The sequence below is a fragment of the Nyctereutes procyonoides genome, unplaced genomic scaffold (assembly GCF_905146905.1).
Source record: "Nyctereutes procyonoides isolate TBG_1078 unplaced genomic scaffold, NYPRO_anot_genome, whole genome shotgun sequence".
Classification (NCBI taxonomy): domain Eukaryota; kingdom Metazoa; phylum Chordata; class Mammalia; order Carnivora; family Canidae; genus Nyctereutes; species Nyctereutes procyonoides.
In genome coordinates, this window is record NW_026575034.1 from 2,237,787 (window position 1) to 2,264,186 (window position 26,400).

A 26,400-nucleotide genomic window follows, 5' to 3' on the forward strand; every position below is an offset into this window, starting at 1 on the left:
GTCATCTCTTCTCTGCATAGCACCTGATTAGTATAGGTGCAATAAATAATCTTTTTTTAATTGACGTCATGCTTAATGACTTTTCCCTAATGTTGTTGCCTCTTTGGCTTCAGTGGAGTATTCCCCACCCTCAGCAAAAAGAAAAATGTCACAGACTATTTATTTATATAACTATCTAAATATTTAAGACACTCAGGTAATAAAGCAGTTATTTCCTTGCTTCTTTCTTTCCTTGCTTAAGAAAATTAATGCCTGTGCTTTTCCCACTGCCCTACCCATACTTGAAATGATCAATTCTCCTGGATGTTATGAGTTAACTGAAACAACCAAGATTGAAGGATTTCAAGGTCCTTCAAATTATTTGACATCTTCCTTGATAGAAAAGTTAAGAAACACTGATTGAGTGTATAAATCTATACCTATTTAGCTTTGGGAATTTTTTCAGTGGACCTTTACATGGATGTCTAATACATAAAAAAAAATACATTCAGTGCTGTTCTAACTGATGGAGAAGATTCTGAATCACAACCAAGAAATCTGTGTCCCATAGATTCCCTTTACCCACTATCCTTGTCCACACCTCTTCCACCTGCAACTCCTTCGAATGGCTTTAAAAGCCAATGCTTAGCTCATGAAGAGCTAACTTGAAGGAAACGTGAGTATGATGCCTTGAAGTGTTACATACCTAAAATGAATCTCACTGAAGAGTGTATATTTTCATTTTTAATTCCATGGTACTTTGTATCAGTAATAACAGTATCTTTGTTTTATAAATCACATTATGCTTTGCAAAAACCTTTTTTATGTATTTAACTCATTTAGTTCTCACAATAGTCTCCTCATGTAAGTAATGACTGTTTAGTTTTACCCCAAATTATAGAGGAGAAACCTAAGCTGTGTATTGTCCAAGGTCATATGGAAACCAGTGAAGACTAGCTGAGAATATGACCTGGTGCTTTTAACTGGTGCTTTTAATTCCCATACAGGATTCTTTTCACTCTATGCTTAATGTACTGAGAATACTTTGAGGCATTCTAAAGGAAAATATGTACAAGGTACATTCTAATGGTCTACTAGTACTTTGAATGTTATGTAGAACTATAATAACATATTTAATAGTTATATCTCTTTTCTTGTCATCTTCTTTCTATAGAGTATTGAATGCTTTACTTCCAGTCTTAAGAAAACAGTATTGTGCATTAAAAGAAGCTGGCCTTACAAATACTGCTTTTGAGTTGGACTTCAAAGAAATTGAACATTTGGTAGAGAGGAAAAAAGTGGTGGTTTGGGCTGACCAAACTATCGAACATACTATAAAGCAAAATGACCTACCAGGGGTCTCTGTTCTTATGACTTTTCCACAACTTGGATCACCAGTTCAGTCTGCTCCTTGTTGTAAGTACAGCTTTTCTTGTATTGAGTAAATTGTAAGGTTATTTCTGAAGAGTAGCCTCCTTTATGTATCAGTCTGCAGAACAGTTAATTTTTTAATAGGCTTGGCTATTTTGTGAGAATTAATGGGAAAAATAGCTTCAGAATAATTCCATTAATCAGTATCTTACAAAGGTTTAAGAGCAAGTATGCTTGATGTTCAAAATAACTTTAGCAATAAAACCTTTAAGTTATTTTATGTATTTTAATGGAATAATTTTACTTCCATCTTTATTTAAAATTTAACCTCAATTAAAGATTGAAGATTATAGTTAAGAATACTATATGCTTTATAATACCTAATAATAGAATGTTTTTAAAGTCCACTGACATTATAGAATAAACTATATTTTGTTGCCATAACACTTGTTATGTCTCCTCTCATGATGGTGCAGGACACATTTTAATTGAAAAACTAACATGTGATGTTGGTTAAAATAAACTCAGACAGTGGAGAATTACATGTAAAAGTAGAATGCCCTTTTCAACTTTCCCCGGAATGCAATCTTGTGTCCTGTCTCAGAAATACAGTTAGCAGTTTGGTTATCTTTGCAGTGTGTGTGTGTAATATTTGTGTTACATAATCTGACTCTAGCTTTTTATTAGGCTTCATGTGAATGCTAGTACATTATATATATATATATAATATATATATATATTATATATATGTATACATACACATATTGATGTATAACTTTTTTTAATCTGTTATTTATTGAGTTTATTTTTAGGGTACATACATGAAGAATTTACCTTATTTTTTCTTAACGTTTGTGAGAATCCAGAGAACAGATGTACCATACTTTATTTTTTTTTTAAAGATTTTTATTCATTTATTCATGAGAGAGAGAGAGAGGCAGAGACATAGGCAGAGGAAGAAGCAGGCTCCACACAGGGAGCCCGATGTGGGACTCGATCCCAGGACTCCAGAACCACACCCTGGGCTAAAGGTGGTGCTAAATCACTGAACCACCCAGGGATCCCCTCTACCATAATTTATTAAACCAATTTTTTACATAATTTATTACCACCAATTTTTTATTGGTGAACATGGCATCCGAAAGCATGATTGTGTATTCACATTTTTTTTGTTTTTTATTTTGTTTTAAATATTTTATTTAAATTCAATTTGCTAACACATAGCATAACACCCAATGCTCCTCCCATCAAGCTGTATATTCATTCACATTTGTGCACGTGTACCAAATTCCTAGAGACTGGTTTGTTGGAATATAGGACAAAATATTTTCAAAAAATTAATCTGTCAAACTCCCAAAATTTTCTTGATGCCAAATGTGTTTGATATCTCTCTCATCTTTACCTTAACCCAAAATAATAGTAACACTGAACTAGTGTATATTCTTTTTACCTTTGCAACTCCCATATTACTTAGTGACATTGTTTCATCTTCTCTGATGTATCCTCTTTACACATTTGACTGGGAGTTTGTGTGTTGTGCTTTACATAGTTTTGCTTCTGATTAAAACTGCCTCCCACTATACTTCTTCATCTCCAAACTTTTCTGTCTAGAAGTCTGGATCTTCCCAAGGCTTACTCTACTTTTCTTTTTTTGTTTCCAATACTGATACTAGGAGGTCTCCGTTTTGTTTAGAGAGTTCTAATTGACCATACAACATCACAATCAATTGATCAGTTAAACTGGTTGTCATTGGTAATTATCTCATAGTCTATTCCCATATATTTTTTCTGAGTTTACAGATTTGAGAAAAGCATTTCTCATATATATAATAACTAGGGTCCTTGTTTGTCTCTTCTAGCTTTTCCATTGATCCATGTGATTTCCAACTTCCAAAAATTACCCAGTTTCTAATTTGGCAGCTGTTGCTTTCTTCTATTACTGATTCTGTATCAGTAGATTTTAAAAGGAAGATGAGACAACTCTCTTTAGATTTGTGTGTTTGATTTTATTTCTTTTAGTATGATCCCTTGTCAGAACTGTCAGTCAAATACTTGCTTTGTTGCTTATTCCTTTTGGATGTTTGTTTCCTGTCTCGTTGTGGGTTTTGCTTTTTATTTAATTTTATCTGTTCTAATCTTTGCTTTTATTATTTCTTTCCATCTACTTTTACTAGGTTTATGCTGCTGTTTTCATTTAACTGACAAAGATGAATGTTTATTAAATTTCACCTAATTTTTCTAATTTATGCATTGATGTCCATAGGTTTCCCTCAACAGGCTTTAACTTCATATCACAAGTTTTGGTACATAGCATTTTAGATTACTATTTAGTTCAAAATATTTTCTGATTTCTGTGGTAATTTCTTCTTTGACCCATTGAGCATATTTTTTAAATCAGTTTTTATATAAAATTGCACTTTCAGATTGAGCAGATTTCCATTTGTATTCAGGTTTGGAGAAACAATTAAAATAAGAATCACACTTTTAAGTGTCATGTAGTCATCCAGTAAAAATATTTCATAAAAATGATAGTTTTGATTTTTTTAGTTTTTATTCTTAATATCAAAAATCTGTGGCAAATTCCATTCTATTGTTTGTTTACTTATAGCTTACTTGAATTCTGAGAAAATACTCCATATGATTTTAAAGATTGTGAGACTTTATTTATTCCCAGCATATAGTGGGCTGGTATAAATGTTTCAAGTATGTTTATAAAGAATGTATATTTTGTGATCCCAGGATCCGGGATTGAGTCCCATGTTGGGCTCCCCTCAAAGACCCTACTTCACCTGTGTCTCTACCCCTCTCTCTTTCTGTGTCTCTCATGAATAAATAAATCTTAAAAAAAAAAAAGAATGTATAGTTTGTAGTCATTTATTGCAACATTCTATATAAGTCAGCCTAAATTGGTTGTGTTCAAATCTTATTCCTTTTTTTTTTTTTTAAGATTTTATTTATTTATTCACGAGAGACACAGAGAGAGGCAGAGACACAGGTGGAGGGAGAAGCAGGCTCCATGCAGGGAGCCCTATGTGGGACTCGATCCCAGGATCTCGGGGTCACAGCCTGAGTTGAAGGCAGACGCTCAACCACTGAGCCAAACCAAACGTCCCTCAAATCTTATTCTTACAGACTTTTTTTTTTTTAATGTTCTATCACATACTGTGGAGGCCTATTAAGAATTTTTTCTATTACATTGGGTTTTTCTGTTTTGTATCAGTTTTCTATCACCACACTAACACAAACAAAACAAAATAACACTGATTTATTACCTAAGAGTTCTTAGGTCAGAATTACAGCAGCCTCAACTGGTTACTCCACTTAGAGTTTCCCAAGACCAAATCTGGGTGTCAGCCAGCTGCATCTCTTATCTGGAGGTTCTGGGAGGATAATATGCTTGTAGGTTCATTCTGGTTGTTAGCAGAATTCAGTCCTATGCAGCTGGAGGGCTGAGTCCCTGTTTTCTTGTTGGTTGTTGGCCAGGGGTCGTTCTCAGTTTTTAGAGGTCTCCCATATTCCCTGGCATGTTGCCCTCTTCATCGTTTCATCTCCTAGCCAGCAAGGTGAGACAGTTCATTCTCCTGCTTCACATCTCTCGCATCTTCCCTCTGCCTCATCTCTCCTGCCTAAAATTAGAGAAAAGTCTCTGCTTCTAAGGGTTCATATGATTAGATTGGGCCCACTGGGTAATGTAGGAGATAATCTTCCTCTTTTAAATTCTATAACCTCAGTTACATCTGCAAAATCCTTTTTGCCGTGTAATGTTAACACATTCACAGGTTCCAGGGGCTAGAGCATGGACATCTTTTAGGGGATATTTCTCCTTGTAGTTCGGTCAATTTTTGGTTTTCATACATTGAGATTATATTATTACATCTGTGTATTTCAGAATTCTTACACTTTTTTTCTTATAAAATGTACTTAATCTAGTAATTTTTCTTAACCTTAAATTTACTTTAGTGTTGATATAGCTGCACTGCTTTTCTTTGGCTTGTGTTTTCAGGGTTTATCTTTTTTTCTGATTCTTTCACTTGAAATCTGAAATCATATATATTTCAAATGTGACTCATAAACAGCACATAATTAGGTTTTATTTTTTTGTTCTGCTTACAAGTCTTTATCATTTAACCTATTCATTCTTTTTGTGCTTGATAAATGTGTTGATACTTGGTTTTGAATCTACTATGTTGTGTTTTGCTTTCTAATTGTCCTGCTTATTTCATTTTTTTTTAACTTTGCTTTGAAGTGATGGAGTGATATTTAATATTCCAATTTCTTCACCTCTGAGCTCAGAAGGCTATACACTGTTGTTATTTTAGTAGTTACCCTTAGGGCAATATTATGTATCTTTGCTTTATCAAAGTACCTATGTTACTTCTGCCCTCAGACACTGCTAGAAGCTTAAAATTCTTAACCTGGGTTAACCTCTCTCCTGACATACCATTGTTATGATGTATTTTATTTTTCTACATTTTTTTGGCATCTCTGCATCTACATCCAAGATATTTTTTTAATCTAAAGAATCTTTTGCATTTCCTTACAGTAGATATGCTGATGGTGTATTTCCCTAGTTTTTATATATCTGAAGCTGTATTTATTTTACTTTCTTCCTTGAAGACTATTTTGCTGGGTATAGAATTCCAGTTTTGTATTTTTTTTTAGCTCTTTGAAGATCCTAATTCATTAGCTTCTGTGTTTTTCTTGTTGTTGTTGAAGTCAGCTGTCATTCTAAGTGCTCCCTTGAATGTAATTGGACCTCTAACTTCCCAAAATATTTTCTCTTTGTCTTTGAGTTTTAGTAGTTTTGCTATATTGTGCTATAGTTTTATATTTTACTGTCTTACTTAGTAGTTCATAGAACTTTCAGAATTTGTGTTTGGATTATCTTTCATTAGTTTTGTGAAGTTCTTAACCATTATAGCTTTAAATATTGCTCCTGCTACTTCTGATTTCTCCTCTGCTTCTGGAACTCCAATTATATTGCATGATTCTTTTTCTTTCTCTTATCTCTGACTTTTTTTTAACTCTCTCCTGCTTTTCTTTTCTATTTTTTTTTTGGGGGGGGGTTGTTTTTTTGTTTGTTTTTTGTCTCTCTGGAAGTTTTTTTTTTTTTTCACATATTCTGGAGTTTACTTTCTCTTTGGAGCTGTCAAATGTCTCTTAAGTATCAAGTTCCTAATTTCAGTTATATTCCAGTTCTAGAGTTTCTGTTTGATTCTTTTTGATAGTTTCCATTTCTTGGCAAAATTTCTCACTGAACACAATGGTAATCATTCTAAAGACTGTGTCTGAGAATTCCCAGGTCTGGAACCCTCTGAGTCTGTTTCCGTTATCTCTTTCTGCTGATTTTCTTTCACATAGTCTCATTTTCTTGAAGACATGCTAATTTTAGTGCATCAGACATGTTTTTGCAGAATTGTTTATAGAAATACTTTAAGACTTCCAATAATAGGGACGCCTGGGGGGCTCAGCAGTTGAGCCTCTGCGTTCCACTCAGGGTGTGACCCTGGAATCCTGGGATCGAGTCCCACATCAGGCTCCCTGCATGGAGCCTGCTTCTCCCTCTGTCTGTGTCTCTTCCTCTTTCTCTGTGTCTCTCATAAATAAATAAATAAATAAGATCTTAAAAAAAAAAAAAAAAGACTTCCAAGAATAATATCTTCCTTCAGAGAGGATTTACATTTTCTTCTAGGTTCCTGGTGCCCTTAACAATCCAAAATCACTCTAGTCCAATTTTAGGGAGTGGGATCATTGGAAACTGCAGCAGCAGCTTCTGCTAAGGCCTGCCTAGCCCTGTTTTGCTCTCTAAAGTGTAAGCTCTTATGGTTCTAACTCAAAGAAGGAGGATTTATGAAGAACTTGGGTTAGTGGGCCCTAACTTCCAGTTCTATCACCCCATTCTACCAGGGTCTCAACAATGTTACTAAGCTTTTCTGCCCCTTCCTTCAGAATCAGCATAAGATCTCAGGGAGAAAATAGCTGTAAATGCAGAGATTATCTTCAGAGCTTCCCACCTTTCTCCTGATACCTACTTTAACAATCTCATTAGCTTTTCTGTGCCTTCAAGCATATGTTTTTGATATTTTGTCCAGACTCCTTTATTGCCTTCAGTAGAAAGGTTGTTCTGAATTACCTGGCTCTCTATTATTAAGTTCCCTATGTTGTATTTCTACATTAAAATGATTGGGAAGTTGAAGATATATATTTATACCTTCTTTCTCTTTTAATAAAGCATTATCATCATTAAAACTAACCTAGTTGAGATCTTTGAAAAGAAAGCATAAGATTTTTTTCAAATTCTCTCATACTTTTTGGGCCTTGATTTTTTTTTCTTTATAATGCATTCAAGATGTTGGAGAGGAAATAGGGTTTTAACACCAAGCTTGAGAAATACTGACCACCTGATGGTCATTATTACTCATTTAAAAATACATATTTCACTTATAGTGTAATTGCATAGACTATAATTGTCAATAGTAAAACGTTTATTTGACTCTTAATTCCTTTTCATAACACTTTTTAAAAGAAAAACTGTTGAAGTCACGTTACATTTTATAATTATGTATTTCCTTTTGAAGGTGTATCAGAAGGTGTGTTTTTATTATGCTTTGTTCTTTTTTTTTTTTAAGATTTTATTTATTTATTCATGAGAGACACAGAGAGAGAGAGGCAGAGACACAGGCAGAGGTAGAAGCAGGCTCCATACAGGAAGCCCGATGTGGGACTCAATCTCGGAACTCCAGGATCATGCCCTGGGCTGAAGGCAGACGCTTAACAGTTATTTAATATTTTGTTCACATGATTTCATAGATTATTTACTTGGTGTGTCTTATTTATTCCATGACTTATGTATGTTGTAATCACTATGAATAGAAAGTCATAGATGAATAACGGAAAGGGGCGTAGGGTATAAAGTGATTCCACTTATTTATTTTTGTTAGTCTTATTTAAAAAACGTAAATGGTGAAATTTATGTTTTTCCACTTATTTATTTTTGTTAGTCTTATTTAAAAAGCATAAATGGTGAAATTTATGTTTTTATTTCTGAAGAAGCAATACCCACATAGTATATATTGCTAAAATTATATTATCAATAGCAGTGTTAACAAATTTAAGAAGTAAAATTGAAGAGATTCAATTTAAGCAAAACATGAGTCACATGTTTCTCATTCATTTACGCTTACATGTGTGTCACTGACTTTTTTCTTATACTCTCATAAAGAAGTAATAAGTAGTTTCATTGTTAAATTACAAAGATACTAAATGCTGTTTGGTATTTGAGTTTTGAATTGATTCTTTTGTTTTTTGTTTTGTTTTGTTTTTCTGGTGCTTTTAGGACCTTTAAAGAGTATTAGACTAAGAGCAATCTTTATTTTTTAAATGCATATACGCTGTGCTTTTAAGAGTCTGATGAGAGGGGTGCCTGGGTGGCCTATTCTGTTAAGCATCTGCCTTCAGCTCAGGTCATGATCCTAGGATTCTGTGATCAAGCCTCATGTCATGTTGCCTACCCAACAGGAAGCCTGCTTCTCCTTCTCTCTCTGCCTCTCCCCCTGCTTGTGCTCTCTGGTGCTTTCGCACACTCTCTCTCTCAAATTTATAAATAAATTTAAAAATCTTAAAAAAAAAAGGAGTCTGATGAGATTAACCATAATTAATTTGTACTCTATTAAGCATTTAGGTTAATAAATTTTTATTATAAATGGCATTGCAGGAGGCAAATATGTATATTTATTTTCGTGCTCATGTTTGATTACACCTATGATTAATTCCTAGAAGTAAAATTTGTAACAAAGCAATAAGCACATTCTTTTAAAGTTTATAATACATATTGCTTAGTAAGTTCTTCCACCACCCCACCATGTGATTATACCAATTTTAACCCCCATCATCAGTGTAAGAAAATGATCTCTTTTCTCCTTTTAGTCTCATCAGTTTTTGGTATTAAAATGTCTTCAATTTTAAATTTTTAGAAAATTATTTTCAAACATACATAGAAGTACAAAGAATAATATAATGAACTCCATGAATGCAACACCTGACTTTAAGAATTATCTCATGTCTAGTCTTGAGAACCCCAACTGCTTTTCTGCGCCCCATCTATATCTATACTGGATTATTTTGAAGGAAATGCCAGATAGCATGTATTTCTTCCATTTAGACTTTAGTGTTTCTGAAAGAAAACACAATATCCTTTTATATCATACCTTTTAAACATATATTTAATCAGTGTTTAGATTTCCCCCATTGTCTCATAAGTGATTTCTTCTTAAGTTCTTCCATCAACATACAAGCTAGGCCCGCCCATCTTGTCATTGGTTGATATAGCTATTAAATCTTTGTAAATCTGGGGTTCTCTCTCTCACTTGTCTTTGCTAATTATTTATTGATTCTTTGCTAATTTCAGTCATACATATTATCTTTCTATTTTTTCTTTGTTTACTAGTATGGTTGAATCTAATTTTCTTTTCTGTAAGTTACCTAGCCATCATTTGAACATTTTTCTGGCTTAGTCATCTTTTGTAAAAATTGTTACATATTTTCAGGAGCTTAGGATATGGATATTTATTCATTCAACAATATTTATTGAACCTCTATGTGCCAGATACTTATCTGATGCTAAGGATACATCAAAGTACACAATAAACCTATTTACCCTCCTGGAGTTTACATTCTAACGCAGAAAGAAAGACAATAAATATAATAAGTAAATTAAACAGAATCTTAGAAAGTAGTACATGCAGTGGGCAAAGAAAGAGTTCAGGAATGAGGCTGGGGAGAGGTTGCTACTTTAAATAGCATGGCCAGAATAGGCTTTACTGATAAAACTTGAAGAAGTTCACAAAGTTAGCCATGTGAATATATGAGAAAAGACTCATTTTCCGGTAGAACAAGTAATGCAGGTCCCTGACATAGGCTGGCATATTCATGGAATGGCTAGAAAGACATATAATTGGTACAAAAGAAAAGGGAAAGTAGAATGTGATGAGATTACCAAGGGGAGGAAGGCAGATCAAGCCTTGTAAGTCATTATAAGGACTTAGACTTTAACTCTGAACACATCAGGAGCTATGGCATGATCTGAGGAAAGATGTTACCCATTTCCATCATGTTTTCAAAAGATCTTTCTGGCTGGTGTGTTGAGAGTAGATTATAGTATCACAAGATTGGAAACAGGAGACTACTGCGATTAACTCAGGTAAAAGATGGTGGTGGCTCAGACCGAGTTGGTAGCAATGGAGTTGGTGAGAAGTAATCAGATTGTCATATGTTATGAAGGTAGAACTAGCATAGCAGAATTTTATCACCAATTGGATTTGGGCTGTGAGGGAAAGAAAAAGCCTAGGATAACTAAGATTTTTGAATTGAGCAGCTGAAAGAATTGAGTCACCTTAAAAGTGATGGGGAAGATTCAGATAGGGCAGGTTTGCAGAAGACCGACTAAAAGTTCAATTGGGGCATTTTAAATTTGTCTAAGATACATGCAAGTGGAGATATATAAGCAGTTGGATATAAGAATCTGGAATTCAGAAGAAAAGTCTAAACTAAAATACAAACTTGAGAGCTGTTAACATTTAGATGATATTTAAAGCCATAAGACTGGATGAGATCATCAAGGGATATTAACTCTTTCCTCTAAGATACATGTTGCAAATATCTTCATCAAGTTTATCAGTTACTCTTAACTTTGAGATATTCTTTTTAATAAAATTTTTTAACTTTTATATCATACAATAGCTTCATTTTTTTTTTCTCTCTGACTTTGGAATAATGCCTCAAAAGGCCTTTTTTCCATAAGTTTTTTACTTTTATTTTCTCCTAATTTATTTTGATGTAAGATGATAAGCAAAAATCTAAATTTTTTTCAAAGGGTCTAACATTCTTGTATAATAATACTGATAGTCCATTCTTATGGCACCATTGTTTTAAATAGAATAAGTAGTCAATTCTATTTATTGGATTTCTGTCCTGTTCTTTAGCTTATTTATCTGTCCTAGAACTCATAGCTATTATTTTCATAGCAGATACTTGATAGTATCTTTTGATACATAGCAGTGCTAGTTCTCCTTCTTTGGGGTTGTTTTAAGTAGGTCCCATGCCCAATGCAGGGTTTGAACTCACGACCATGAGATCAACAGTCACACTCTACCAGCTAAGCCAGCCTGGCACCCCATGTTATTCTTTGTCCTTAAAATGTTCTTGGCTGTCCCTAAAAAATGAATGTTAGCATCTTTTTTTTCAATTCCAAGGAAATAAAATCTTTTGAAAAATAAAGATATTAATTTTGTCTTCACATTTTTTCACTATCAGGTCTTCTCACTCTAGAATAGTTTGTCTCTCCATATTCATATTTTCTTATATGTTTCCCAGCAAAGTTTTAGAACTTTGTATATATTTTTGTACATTTGCTATTAAATTCCTAAGTATATATTTTTGTTATATGAATTATTTTAATCTTTCTTATATTAATAAGCCTGTATTGTTTCTTAAAAAGACACTTTTTCAATTTTGTTTGTGTTAATACTTTACCAATGTCAGTACTTGATTTTGAAACAGGTAGTCTTTTCAAAGACTTGAAATCTTTGCCTCCAAACTAAATGTCTATTTACTTGGAGTAAAACATGCACCTCTTTTAGGTCCAGAAAACAGAAAGTGCATTCACGGAGTACCATGAAGGATGGGGGTGCTGGCAGCAAGGTTTATTTATGGAACTGATAAAATTTCTGACATTAAATGAAAAGTCAAGATTTCCTCATTATCCATCTGGAAACTCACATTTAGTAATATTTCTGTCTCTAACCTTTCCTTTTCTTAAATTTTGCACCTCATGTTAGTGGTTTTTATCTTAAAGTACAATAAAAGAAAAGATACCAGTGGAACCAGTGTCTTACATGTTGTAGAGATACTATGATTGAATATAGTTCCAGTGTAAGTTTAGGTTTCCCCTAAAATTACTTGAATAGAAGGAAATGTCATTTAAAAAATAGGAGTGTCTATAAAAATTCCTCATAATAAATACAAAGCAGCAGAAATACTTATAAACTAAATCTTCCATATTTTCCTATTTGGTAATAAATTTAATCATTACTTATAAACAATGGAAGTCATGTTTTGTAGCCTTGAATAGATTTCGTTTGGCCCTTACTCTCTTTGTAAACAAATTAGTTTTCAGTTACTCATCTGTAACTGCAAACATTACCAGAAATTAAGATTCTTTGCATTGTTTTTTCCGCATCCTAAATAAGCATGAACACTAGGAAAATGAGACTGAGTAGAACCATGGTATCTGCTATTTCCCACAGAGACAAGTATCAATAGGTTATGGGAGATTTATTATTCAGAGTATTGGATTAATTTAAAGGACTATGACAATTTTTAATACCTGGGAAAATGTATTCTCTCTTTAATATTTGTAAATAGCTGTAAATTATCTGTATAAGTATTAATACTGCAGTAACCACAGTAATGTCATATAAATGCGTTATAAAATGTTTATTATTTGGTTAATCAGTACTACCTTAAGGTTACATATCTTGTAAATAGTTTAAAATTCATTCGCCTGTATCATTTGCAACAAAATTCCATGAGTCATAAGACTGTAAAAAGAATCTAGATTTATGATTAGTACAGTAATTGTATCAATCATTTGTAGCCTAGAAGTGTTTATTGAAATGCATATATTAATATTTGATTTCACTTTAGAACTTTGCCAACTAATTTTAATTTAGCATAGTTTCCCAAAATACCTCCTCACGTACATATTAACATGAGTGCTAGCAAAGGAAAAATCCTTGCCATCATTTTGTACCAAGCCTCAATTAGATCTAATCCCATTCATCAATGTCTCTCTGTCATGAACCCTGCTTTGCAGCCTGTGACTCATGTTTGCTAAATACTGCATTCTGCTTTTTACACTAACGTACAGCTCTGTAAATCTTTTAACGTTTGCAGTCTTAAGCTTTTGATAAATTAGTCCCTCTGGGTAAAATCATTCAGGACACCTGATATGGCACATCAAAAGATGACCCCAGAAGGCCTGCCCATTTTTTAAGAGAGGGATTTTTAACTCATTAGTGATAAATTATCTAGTCCCTTCATTTAAAGGAACCATCTGTGGAATGTTTCAAAAAGTTAAAGAAACTCGTACCTAAGAAGCCATATGAAATTGCCATTTCATACTTGTGTTTTACAGATTTATTTAAAACAGAGAGAGAAAAACAGAGAATAGAATCTTCCTTAATTCAATGTATTTTAAAACACTTTGAGGAAATTTGATATAAGAAATGAATAATTATAGCAATATCTAAACTAGTTTCTATTGTTTCTCCTGTCTACGATCTACTCTTCCCACTATAATTGTCTTCCTAATACAGACCCCTTACTTAGAGGAGCCTTCAAAGGCTTTCCTTGTCCAATGCCAAGCTGCAAACTCACTTTTCTGCAGCACTTGATGTCCCAACTTCCTCTTACACGTTTTATTTCTTGCCTCTACAGTTTCCAAGCTTTCCCCTCACTCTTGAATGTTGCTTCCTCTTGCTCTATCCCACATCCTAGCCTATTAAAATCCTTATTGTCATTGAGAGTCCAGTTCAGATACTACCTTCTTTATGAACCTTCCCCTATTGAGTCCTCTCTCTTTGTCCCACACATACCCTTGCATTCCCACCATATTTTTGTATTTCACTGTTACAGTAATTATCACACCTCACCTTGCCTCTCCCCAACAAACTATAACTATATTCAAAAACTATCTTCAGGGACACCTGGGTGGCTCAGTGGTTGAGCATCTGCCTTCAGCTCAGGGCATGATCCCAAGGTCCCGGGATCAAGTCCTGCATCAGGTTCCCTGCATGGAGCCTGCTTCTCCCTCTGCCTATGTCTCTGCCTCTCTCTCTCTCTGTGTCTCTCATGAATAAATAAATACAATCTTTAAAAAAAAAAAAAAGGAAACTATTTTCAGTAACTCATTTTTAAGTTTATTGCCTTTTTATTATCTTAACAATAAATGTTCATTTATTTTAATTTGAAAAAAAGTCCAGCCAAAGGACTTTCATTAACTTCTATTAATATTTTGTTCTAATAATTGTTGGACATTTTTTCTAAGCACATATATGTAGTTTGGATTTTTAAAAACATTGAGATCCTTTATACATGTAATTGATAACCAGCTTTTTTCTCACTGAACCACATGTTAAACACACATTTTCCTATCAAATATGAAGTTAAGTCACTTTCAGTAGTTTATATTACATTTACCTGTCCCCTACTAATTTGTTTTCATTTTTTTGCTGTTACAAGCAACACTCCACTAAACATCTCTAGGTGTCTATATATTTCACAACTTGTCTAATTATTTCCTTAGGCCAAGCCCCTGAAAAGTAGAAGAGCTAGATCAAAGCGTATGTACATTTTCAAAGTGTTTGATGTGTATTGTCAAATTATTCTCCAGAACTATGATTGTTCGGTCTACCTCTATACATGAGTAATGAATGTGAGCATTTCTTAAGGTGCTTTTGCCCAATTATAGTTTGTTCTAAATTACCTGCTCATTTCCTTTTCTTTATTTTTATCTATCTTTCATTTTTCTTATTTATATTGCAAGAATTCTTTCTTGATAGACGGATAGATAACCAACGATACACACCTATATATACACGAACACATACACATATACAAGAGCTCTAAACCCTTCGCCATGAATGACAAATTTCATTCACACTTAATATTCTTTTTCTGATGGTAGGAGTCAAAAGATAGAATCTCACTTTTAGGGGGATGAAATTGTATATTGCCTCTATTCTTATCTTTGGATCTGTGAAGGAAATTTTATATTTTTAAGTCTTCATTATAATTATGTATGTTATTACTTTGTATTACTTGGTTTCTTTACCCAACTTCAATAAGAAACTTCACTTCTGTCAACAACAAATATGATTGACATTCTGACTTTGAACATGTGACTTTCTTGCTGTGAACAGCAAATTCCAAATTAAGATTGTCTAAATAAACATCAGATAACCTAATACTAAATCCTGGTTCTTTGTCAGAGATGATCCCCACTAATGACTTTCCTGGTGCTCTGTAGCTAATTGGGAAGTAGGACCAGCCCTTTAGAATGGGAAATCAGTCTAAAAATATAGATTGCTAAACTACATGATTTTTTTGACATAGGAATATCATAGTTAAAGTTGATAAGGGTTTATGTTACTTTTTGCTACCAGGAAAGTGTAACTTTGAAATCCCTTTTTCTCTATAATAGCTGTTTGGTTTAAGATTATTTGGATATGAATTTTCGTTAATAATTCATTTATTTAAGGACACTTCTTATAATAAAAAATTATAATAATAAGAGAATTATTTAAAGGTAAAAATATACCAGAGTGCTTGGGCAACTCACTCAGTTGAGCAGCCAACTCTTGACTTCAATTCAAGTCATGATCTCAGGGTCCTGGGATCTAGCCCTTTGTCAGGCTCTGCACTCAGCACGGAGTCTGCTTGCAGTTCTCTCCCTCCCTCTTCTTCTGTCCTTCCCTTGCATGTGTGCATATACATGCACACGCACATGCTTTCAGGATAAATAAATAAATTTTTTTTTAAAAGTAAAAATATGGATGCCTGGGTGGCTTAGCAGTTGAGCAACTGCCTTTATTTAGCTCACGTCGGGCTCTCTGCAGGGAGCCTGCTTTTCCCTCTGCTTATGTCTCTGTCTCTCTCTCTCTATCTCCCATGAATAAATAAATAAACTTTTTTAAAAACAAAAAAGTAAAAATAGACCAACATTCTTAAAACTACCTTTAGGAAAATTGACATATCTGTTTTTCTTCTGTTGTCAACTGAAACTCATGCTGGGTGACTTATAACAAACTTCTATAATTTATGTAATTTCTAAACAGAATGCTTACTTACACTGCTATTTTATTGATTCATCCATGTTTAGATTTTATCATCTTCTTCTGATAGATGAAAATTTAGCACATTTATTTCTTCTTCCCTGATCTGCTAATGTACCACCAGGGTATTATACGATATGTAATTAGATTATTATAGCTTATTATGATAATTATATAATTACTATATTAAAACATTATTAATATATATTATATAATTCATAACTCTTAAAAATATATTATTCTGGCATATAAGTAGTATCAGGTAAGATGTGGCATGTTATATATATTATACTTATGCATATATTAATATATGACATTTAATCGTAGGCCCTACTTAAGGAAATTTTTATAATAAAGTTGATAATAATGATAAAGTTGATTTCTAATGATAAATATCATTAGAAAAAATTTTTAAGATTTTATTTGTTTTAGAGAGAGCACACACACACAAGCAGGGGGAAAGGGAGAGGGAGAGAAAGAATCCCAGGTAGACTCTGTGCTGAGCATGGAGCCTCATGTGAGGCCCGATCTCACAACCCTGAGATCATGACCTGAACTGAAATTGAGTCAGATGCTTAACCAACTGAGCCATTCATGCACCCCATAAATACTATTAAAATTTTTAAAGGAAAGTATGCTGACATTTCTTAAAACTACGTTTAGATAGATATGAAAGAACTCCATTTCTGCGCTCTACTAGAAATGTTTCGGATTCCTCAGCCAGATCTATGGGGAAGGCTTCTTGGAGAAATGAAATATCTGAAAGATAGAAATATTAAAAGAGACTAGATTGTGCTCACAAATGGATTTAAATAGCTTAGAAAACAATACAGACAATAAATACATTTTTAGATGTTTCTCTCCAAGTATAGCCATTCAGTTCTCAAAAGTATTTAGCATATACTACTTAATTAGTATCTGAATTGTATTAACTTCTTCATTAACCACTTAACCAGGGATCAAATATTTATTCATAATATCTTTTAACCGTTTAGCAAATGTAATTTAGTGGGACAAGCAAATCATTGTAATTTCGTGATGATTTTAACTGTTTTTATTTTGATTCTTAAGCCATGGCTTATGTTAATAACGCATCTTATTCTATATAATACTATAAAAACTACACAAATGATAATGTACGTAAGTTGTAATCCAAGTGGTATACTGTGTTATAATCTGAACAATCACAGATGAAATTGTATTTTTTCCATCTAATCCACAACTTTAGTGCTTGCATTTAGAGTTCATTTTAAAAGTGGTTTTAACACTTAAAAGTCTTTTGAAAGGCTTCTAAAACTTGGCAGTCTCAACAAAATGTTTTTGTCTGACTTCCTTTTTAAGTCTCTCTATGGACTTACAGTAAACAAACTTTTTGAAGCGGGAATCTCTAGCCATAATGCAGGAACAGATGAATAGAACACTAACCACTTTATCCTGAAATGCACATTTTCAGTTGTATATAAGATGCCTTAAAGCATCATATAAATATTTTAAGATGTTTCGTAAACTATTAATGGATAAGTATTACAAAGACTAAGATTGGATTCATTAAACAAAACTTACTGTAGGGTTTAGAAGAGCAGCTCTTCTATATCTTTCAGTAGCCCTGTCTCGTTACTTTTAAAATCCTGTTCTGAATTGTAGCACATAATTATTTTGAAAAGTTCTATTATTTCATCATATAATCTCCACCACCCACCCTCCTTCCTAAACTAGGAGTTTGTTGATTAGTCTTTAGCATTGTATATGTGTTTTTGTTAAATTGTTACTTTTAAGAAAAGCTTTGTTACTCTAAAAACAGCAATCAGGTGCATTATGTACTGTTACTTCTTCATTAATATGTACCTTCAACTATGGGAAGTGTTAATAAGCCTAAAATGATCTTCAGTTTCAGGATAATTGTATTAGACTTTTGTAAGTAAAGCAATACTGAAGTTATCTTTCAGTGAGCATTTCCCCTCCGGGTAGTTCTCAGACTGTTTTTTAGAACTTATATACTCCGGTTAAGTTGAAAATAGTGTAGGAAATTTGCTGATCCTTAAATTGACACCCTTTCTGTTTAATCATCTGAATATTTCTCAACAAACATATAAGGAATTTAAATCTATCATGTCTTCATATGGAATCTAAATGTGAAAGTAAAGATATAACAAAATAACTAAAGCTGGAGATCTTTAAGATGCTTAAAATATCTGAAAGCAAACTGATTAAATTCATATCCTTATGCAAGCATGCCTTTTATTTCTGAGAGATTTTGCTGTCCTAAACACTATTTTTATTTCTGCTACTATTCTCTATAAACTTTTGAATATATCAAAATTACACATGCTGCCATTCAGATTTCACAGTTTACCTGTTCCCTGAAGAAAAGGAATTTCCCTTCGTGTTGGAACTCATGACTTTAAATCGTTTTACCCATTTGTCACCGTATGGAATGATTCACTTATTTCTGATGACTGATTCACATTTTTATTAGCCCTCTTTAAATTTTATCAGGTAGATAATCATTCTCCCTTTTCGTTATATGCCAGGGAAAACGTGAGGTGGGGAGTGAGGTGGGTAGTAAGCCTATGGGGAACGGGCTAAGTAAAGAAAAGAGCTCTCCCACCTTCCCTAGTCCTACAACGTTCATTTGCTCTTCTCTTTGCCCGTTCCATTCATGTTATTTGCTTACATGTTTCAGTTAGACTTTTGAATGTAAAGGTTCATCACTTTGGCTAGTTTGACCCTACTCAGAGTCCACAGATTTTGAGTAAAGCTTTCCCAGAATAAACAAGATATATGTTTTGGTCTGCTTTTCCCTTTATAGTCCCAAAGTCCAATTATTTTCCTTAAAAGTTCCTGGATGTGTGTACATGTGTGTGCCTGTCTGCCTTGCCTCTTTTTCTCTCTCCCCTCTCCACCTGCTTTTACAGTTCATTTTATATTTTATAAAAGTATATGTTTACATAGTTGAGAAGGCTGACAGGTACTGTCATATTTGTAGCCTTGCCCTTTTGCTGCCCATTCCCAATTTAGCTGTGTTTTCTGGTTTTTCCTTTTAATTTCCAAATTTCAAATTTATACTGCTAATTCCTGTTTGCCTATGTTTTTCCAATTTTAGATATCATCTACTTATTTTTTATTTTGGACAATACGGATTTAATACCTTTACATGATAGATACATTTTCTCCCCTACCCCATCTTTCCAAACGTGTTTTGGGTTTTTAAAAGTAAATGTCTGGAAGGGCACCTGGGTGACTCAGTCAGTTAAGCGCCTGCCTTTGGCCCAGGCCATGACTGCAGAGCCCCGGGATTAAGCCCTGCATCAGACTCCCTACTCAGGGGAGAACCTGCTTCTTCCTCTGCCCCTCACCCTGCTTGTGCTTGCTCTCTCTCTCTCTCTCTCTCTCTCTCTATCTCTCCAAAATAAATAGTCTTTAAAATATATATATACATTTTAAAAAGTAAATGTCTAGAGTGTCTTCCAGTAAATATTATCTCCTGTTATGCCAAAAAAGCATGTAAATTCTCTTTCTTGTATAGCTTTATGGTCTCTGTATGTAGTATTTGCTTTTATTCCCATCCTTCTTATTCTCCCTTATTTTGCAGAAACACATCCTCCAGTAGATTCTTCCAGTGGGTGCGCAGGAGGTAAACTTTTTTGAGATGGTGCATGTTTGGCAATATATTTTCTTGTTAGTTGAGTAGGTATAGAATTCTAGGTTGGAAATAACTTTTCTGAGAACTGTGAAGACATTGCTCCATTGATTTCTAGATTCCAGTGCTGTTCTTGACTCACATGCCATTTTTATTCTCCATACTTTGTGGGTGACTTTTTCCTCCCGGGAAGATTTTGGAATTTTCCCTTTATCCTTAGTTTTCTGAAGTATCACAATGATGTGCTTTGGTGTTGATCTTTTTCATCTCATTATACCAAATACTCTGGGCCTTTCTTTTTGAAAATCTTTATCTTTTCCCTATGAGAAATGTTCCTTTGTGTATTTATGCACATACACATACATATACCTCCGTATATACTTTCCTTCCCTATTTTCTGTTCTGTCTTTGGACATTACTGATCTGATGTTGTGTCTCCTGGATTGATCCTCTAAATTCTTTTATCCACCTTCTAGTACTTACCTCTTTTGGTTTGCTCGTTCTTTCTGGGAGATGTCCTCAACTTTATCATACAGCCTTTATTTTGGCTTTTATCTCCCTCTCATATTTTAAATTTTTAAGAACTCTTTTTTTTTAAGAACTCTTTTTAGTAATTCCATAGCACTTTGTTTTTTTTTTTAAGTTTTCTTTTTTTTTAATTTTTTATTTATTATTTATGATAGTCACACAGAGAGAGAGAGAGAGAGAGAGAGAGAGAGAGAAAGAGAGAGAGGGGCAGAGACACAGGCAGAGGGAGAAGCAGGCTCCATGCAGCGGGAGCCGGATGTGGGATGTGGGATTCGATCCCGGGTCTCCAGGATCGCGCCCTGGGCCAAAGGCAGGCGCCAAACCGTTGCGCCACCCAGGGATCCCATCCATAGCACTTTGTTTCTGTTTGATGAATGTAATAATTTTTCATCTCTCTGGATATGAATTATGGCTATTCTAATATACTCTACTATATCTCCATTGTCTATTTCCTTTTACTTTTTTTTTTCTTGTATGTAGTTCTGTGTCCTATCTTGTTGAATGTCCTCAAATATCTGGTGACCCTAGGTACTTCCTGTGTACATAGTTAGGTCTTTTCAGCTTTGCTTTATAGTCATCTCTGGAAAAAGTTGGTTTGGAGGAGCCTGAAAATATCAACACTTATATCTTTTAATTATCTTAGTTTATCTATAAAGAACTGATTTCACATTTAGGAGATGCATAAGCCCAACACCAGTGTATTAGAGAAGTAAAAGAAGAATTTGCATGCATTCATTATTGAGAAATTATTAAAAGCCCCCAGTGTCAGCTGTGCATATTGGCCCCAAGTCTTAACCTGTCCAGGGAGTAACTTGTCTTTTAACAGTGACAAAGGAACAGTCACCTGGCAGGACAAGGTGACAGTGATGGGGTAAGGGGACTTTGGGGGTCCAACTTCCTTGTGTAGACTTTCAGTCAGTTGTTTTTATCTCCACCCTATACTTTCAGATTCAACCTCTAGCCTCCAGTTCTAGAGACGTTCTGAGGCTTTGAGAGGGCTGGGCTTTTATTTGCTTTTGTTCCACACCTTATGTTGCTCTTCTTTAAAGAAAATATTTTTGTTATTTATAACTTTGAAGAAGCAGTATATATTTATTATAAAAAGTGGTCAAATGCTTAAAGAAGAAAATAAGATCACTCAGAATTTTTCCAGTTATAATCTATGCTAATATTTTAATATATCATGCCATATTATTACCTTTCACTCTGTTCTCTGTGACTTTTTCCTCCTTTTTTGCTTGCAGAAAGTATGTGTATGCTTTGATTTCTTTTACGTGGATTTTTTGTTTTCAAATTTGGGATCATGCTATATGTAGAATTTGTTATATACTACTTAACTTAAGGAGTATTTTTCCATATCATCAGATAACCTACAAAACATGACTTTAAGTAACAATGTAATTGTGAACATCCCCATGTTTTATTTAACCATTATCCTGATGGATTTAATTTTCCCTATGGTAGGGACTCAGTCTTGTGTAGGGGTGAAGAACGTGCATCTGGATTATCGAAGGCCTGAGTTGGTATGCCAAATCTGCCATTCCTTTATATTACAAGTACGGCTTGTCCATAACTTGTTGATGATCAGTAGAAATTAAGGTTGAGAAATGGAGGAGGTAGAGGTGGGGAGGAGCGAATACCCAAGAGTACAGAACAGGAACCAGAGCCATAGGGGTACTCTCAGCCAGAAACCTTGCCTCTTTGCCCAAGTTTCTCATCCATATGTGGTGCGGCCCCCGTACTGGGAGCAAGGCCCCCAGGGTAGGGGGCACTTTCTGTTCAGTGTCCTTCCACTACTGAGACAGCTGGGCCGGGACTGGATGTGGGGGCCTCTGAGTGCTCCTGCTCGTATTCAGATCTTACCATCGACTGTGTCCCGTAGCCTTGTCTCACCCTGTGCCCTTCTACCTCCTCCACTCCTTCATCACTGCTCCTCATGAAAAGGGACTCCAGTAACATCCTTCCAGTGTCTGTTACTTAAGTCCCAGGGGCAGCACTGAAATGTGAAGTGGGGGAACAGTTTTATGTTATTCTCCCCCGTGCCTTCCTTTATTCCAGTTCTAGCTACATAATATCCTCCCCAAAATCCTCTAATGCCCTGGTGTGCCCACAATATTCTTCCCTTATTACCAATATTAGGAAAAGTTTTCTCCTATTTTCATTATATTATATGGTGTTTTAAAGGAAATCTGGATGGGAAGCTACATGCTTCTCAAGTTACCATCTTGGTTAAAATTGATTGTCTTTTGCAAAGTTAACCTTCATATCCCTTCTTATACTATAGATGTTTCTATAGCAACACATATAAGGTGAAGCCAACAAGGTATCTGGTTCTTCCAGTGAGAAATTCTCCTGAGTATTCAGTGCCTCTCTGTCCTCCTCCCCTATCAAAAAGAGAAGGTTCTGATAGCATGAATATTATGTTTTATGTTATCAAAATGTATTCATTACAGGACCACATTTTGTATCTTAAAGTTTCATTAAATATGGATTAAAAGACAATGGCTCCTTTTTAAGAAAGCGAATGCAATAACTGACAAGGTATTAGGAGTGGAGAAGCCACTCTATATCTGAAATCATAGCATGTCTATGCCTTGAACTGATAATAAATCTCTATCAGTGATTTAAGGATGCCTAGAGATGAATTTGCAGAGAAAACAGAGGGTACTCTTTCTATATCATTCTGTTAACTTAATCTTTCTCTCCCTTTGCACAAACTCCTGGGAGCCAAAGTCCATTTTCAGTCATTTTCTTTCTGCCACTCTTTTCTAGAACCATTTCCTACTTAGCCTCTCTCCCTTCCTTCCCTTTTCACTGCTACCCAAGTGTGATGATAACAGCCATCATCTCTGGATAAATAACTGTATCCTCAAACCCCAGAGAGTGTCTGCTGCCTCAAGTCCACAAACATGCAAACTAGAGAGGAAAGGAAGCAGATTCCAAGGCACCTGGCATTTACTTGAGTCAGAGCTCCTCAGCAGAGGACAAGACTTCAAATGCAGTGAGTGGGCTGGGGCAAGGGGGATGTCAGGAACAAGAGAATGCCAAATTTGAGGGAATAACATTTAGGACCTTTTAAGCTTTTCTATAATTGCTCATACAGTAATGGTTCATGATTTCACTGAAAGTTGCCAATTTCTGTTGATTAAATTATACAAATTACTGCTCCTTTGTATGAACTCCTTATCTTTGGTCCTGATTGTTGGGCAGCTAATCACACCCATGTGTGTCACTGTAAATGTTCTGAATATACTTTATATGATTATAATCTGGTTATTTGATGACAACACCCTTCCCATATCTATCGCTACTGCTGCCAGTCTAGTCCAGGCTCTCGTTTGTTTTGCCTGGGCTATAGCAATAACTGTGTTACTGATTTCTCTCTTTCCCCTCTTAACCCATTCATATTCTATTCTCCACATGGTAAGCAAGGCAATCTTTTTTTAAAAACAAATGGGATCACATCATATCCATGTTTAAAATAATCTTCCACAGATATCCCTTTGCACTTGAACTAAACCCAGACCTTTATTTTGTTCATAAGCCCTAACACAGGCTGGGCCCTTTTGATCTCTCTAGCCTCTTCTTATTTCTCTTCTCCCTCTGACTCACTAGACTTCAATCACATTAGCCTTCTTTCTTTTCCTTGAGCTCAACAAATTTATTGTTGCCATCGGGTCTTTGTTCTTGCTATTTTCTCTTCTTCCCCCAGATCTTCATAAGACTGGCTCCTCCGCAGTCGTTCAAGCCTCAGATCACAGATCCCATCTTGAGAATCACCTGCCCTTGCCATTTAATTAATACCCCCCTGCTATCTCCCATCACTCTCTATTCCACTTGTCTTATTGTCTTTCCAACTCATTTGTCATAATTATCTTAATTAATTAAGATCATTTATTTTTCTACCTTCTTCCCCCAAAAATGCCGGTTCTTAAATGTCTTGTTTCCTGCTAGATTCTCAAAACCCAGAAAAGATCTGGAACATGGCAGGTGCTTAATACTGGGTGGATAAATAAACAGTGACTTCTTTTTATGCCGATGAAATCCTCTTGTTTCTCTTGTACCACAGCTGTCTAAAACTCTTTTTTCCCTTTCATAATTAAACATTCTTCCTAGATTGAAAATACTGGTGGTGCCTTCTCTTTCTAAATGTCTTGACAATATGGTTATTGTTATTATCGGGAAATGAATTTCAACATATTTACTTACATGCCATAGATCAGAATCATTTCAGGTCAGTAGAAATCCAGTATACCTACAATGTGTTAGAGAGTTAAAGTCCCAAAAGTGCTTTTTATTGACCATAAGATATATTGCTACCCACTACCTCCTGTACTCGAATACATGATATAGTGGGCTGGATTTTTAGATGGAAAGGCCCGGGAGAGAAGACTTGCTATCTTCCCAAGTGACTACTAATCATTTTTATCTCACTTTTTAAGAGCCTGCCTTATAACAACGCATTTTTAATTTTCTCTCCTTTCCTGTGTGACACCCACATTACTGAAGTATTTTATTGACTATCATCATCTGTTAGAGTCCCTTGTTCTGAAAGTCTGTAACTACATGATTCTTTTTCTCATTTTATGAAGCTTTTATAAAGGAATTATAATCTGCCTCCAGGATCCTTCTTTATCATTTCTACTCTGTAGGCCCAAGAATCACAGAATCTTGTTAGATAGTATTTTCCCAGGCTCAGTCAGGGGAAACTACAAGTGCCCCAAGCCTTGTCTTCTGGAAAGTTACTGTACATCCTCTAATGGAAAAGTACAGCAAATCTCTTTTATAGACATGGAGCTAGCATACCCAATGTTTCTGAAAGCCTGTTTAAAATGTACAGTGTCCCTAACCCAACACTCCAGTTTGCCATACCCATTTAATGTACTTTATCACTTAACTAGCTAAAAGAGAGTGATAGTTTATTATATAATTGTATTTATATATTCTGGGAATCATATTCAAACTGAAATGTCAGCTTATTCTCTTTTAGTTTTCATGGATTAAATGGAGACATAGTCCTTTTGTGGTTACAGTAGAGTGACTGTTGAATTTGTATTTAAATCTTTAAATCTTGTTTTTGCTCTGGTTAGCTCCTAAACCTTTCTGGGCTACTAGTCAGCCGACGTAGTCCTGAATTGACCATCTCTTTTCTGCCCCCTTCATATTATTGTATGTATTTAATAGCTAAAAGGATGAAAAGAACCTACTGGATTTATATTTTGCATACACTGTATGTTTGTAGCATCTTTTCTTCAAGACTCAGGAAAACAGTGGTGTGTGAATCTATATTAACCACCGTATCTCCATGTTTCTCCTTAAAGTTATCATATCTGTCCCTCCAGAAGCACAGAATTATGGCCAAAGATGTAGCATTATAACATTGCCGTTGATTTCACTGACAAACTGTGTCAGTGTCTTATGGAAGACCCCCATTTCCATGTTTTTTACAAGCAGTAGGGAGAAAGTGGCCTACCATTATGGGAATTAGCTCAGTGCCGCTCTGGGGTATCCCTCTCTAGATGCTGTGTACAAGGAAAATAGTGACTGGTTAATCCTTATCTCTTGAGACTTCATGTTCCATTGTGTTTTAGGTTTTTAAAATAATATCACGAAGCCTGCATTTTCAAAGCACACTTAGATGTGCATATTTTAATGATACTTTGGGTTTATATTACAGTTTATCATCAGCTTTGATAAACTGGGTTTCTGATAAACAGAAAGTGAGACATTGTTTGAAATGTGTTCTTTTAGTGATAGAATACTGGAAAGTAAATTACAACTTTCTCTGTGAAAGTAGTAGTGCCAACAGTTGAAGCATATTTACATTTCTAGAGCCTTTCTTTGAACCCTAAGTTATTTTGTAGATATTATCTAATCCTAGAAAATTCCCGGTACATGAAGGTAGTATCCCCTTTTTTCTAGGGGCGTTAATGCCCATACTGCTTAAGTGAGTTGCCCAAGGTCACTCGGTGAGTTGTTGCTGGAGCCGGA

General features: G+C 34.7%; 1 protein-coding gene across 5 annotated transcripts in view; it reads left to right on the forward strand.

Annotated features, from left to right (window-relative positions):
* KIF18A (kinesin family member 18A) overlaps nt 1-26,400 on the forward strand; it is a 79,376-nt gene that overhangs the window by 41,063 nt on the left and 11,913 nt on the right. For all 5 annotated transcript variants that reach the window (XM_055317499.1, XM_055317500.1, XM_055317501.1 and 2 more), the window contains one exon: nt 1,154-1,395. In XM_055317499.1, coding sequence (XP_055173474.1) covers nt 1,154-1,395 — 242 coding nt within the window. The remainder of the gene's footprint in view (nt 1-1,153; nt 1,396-26,400) is intronic.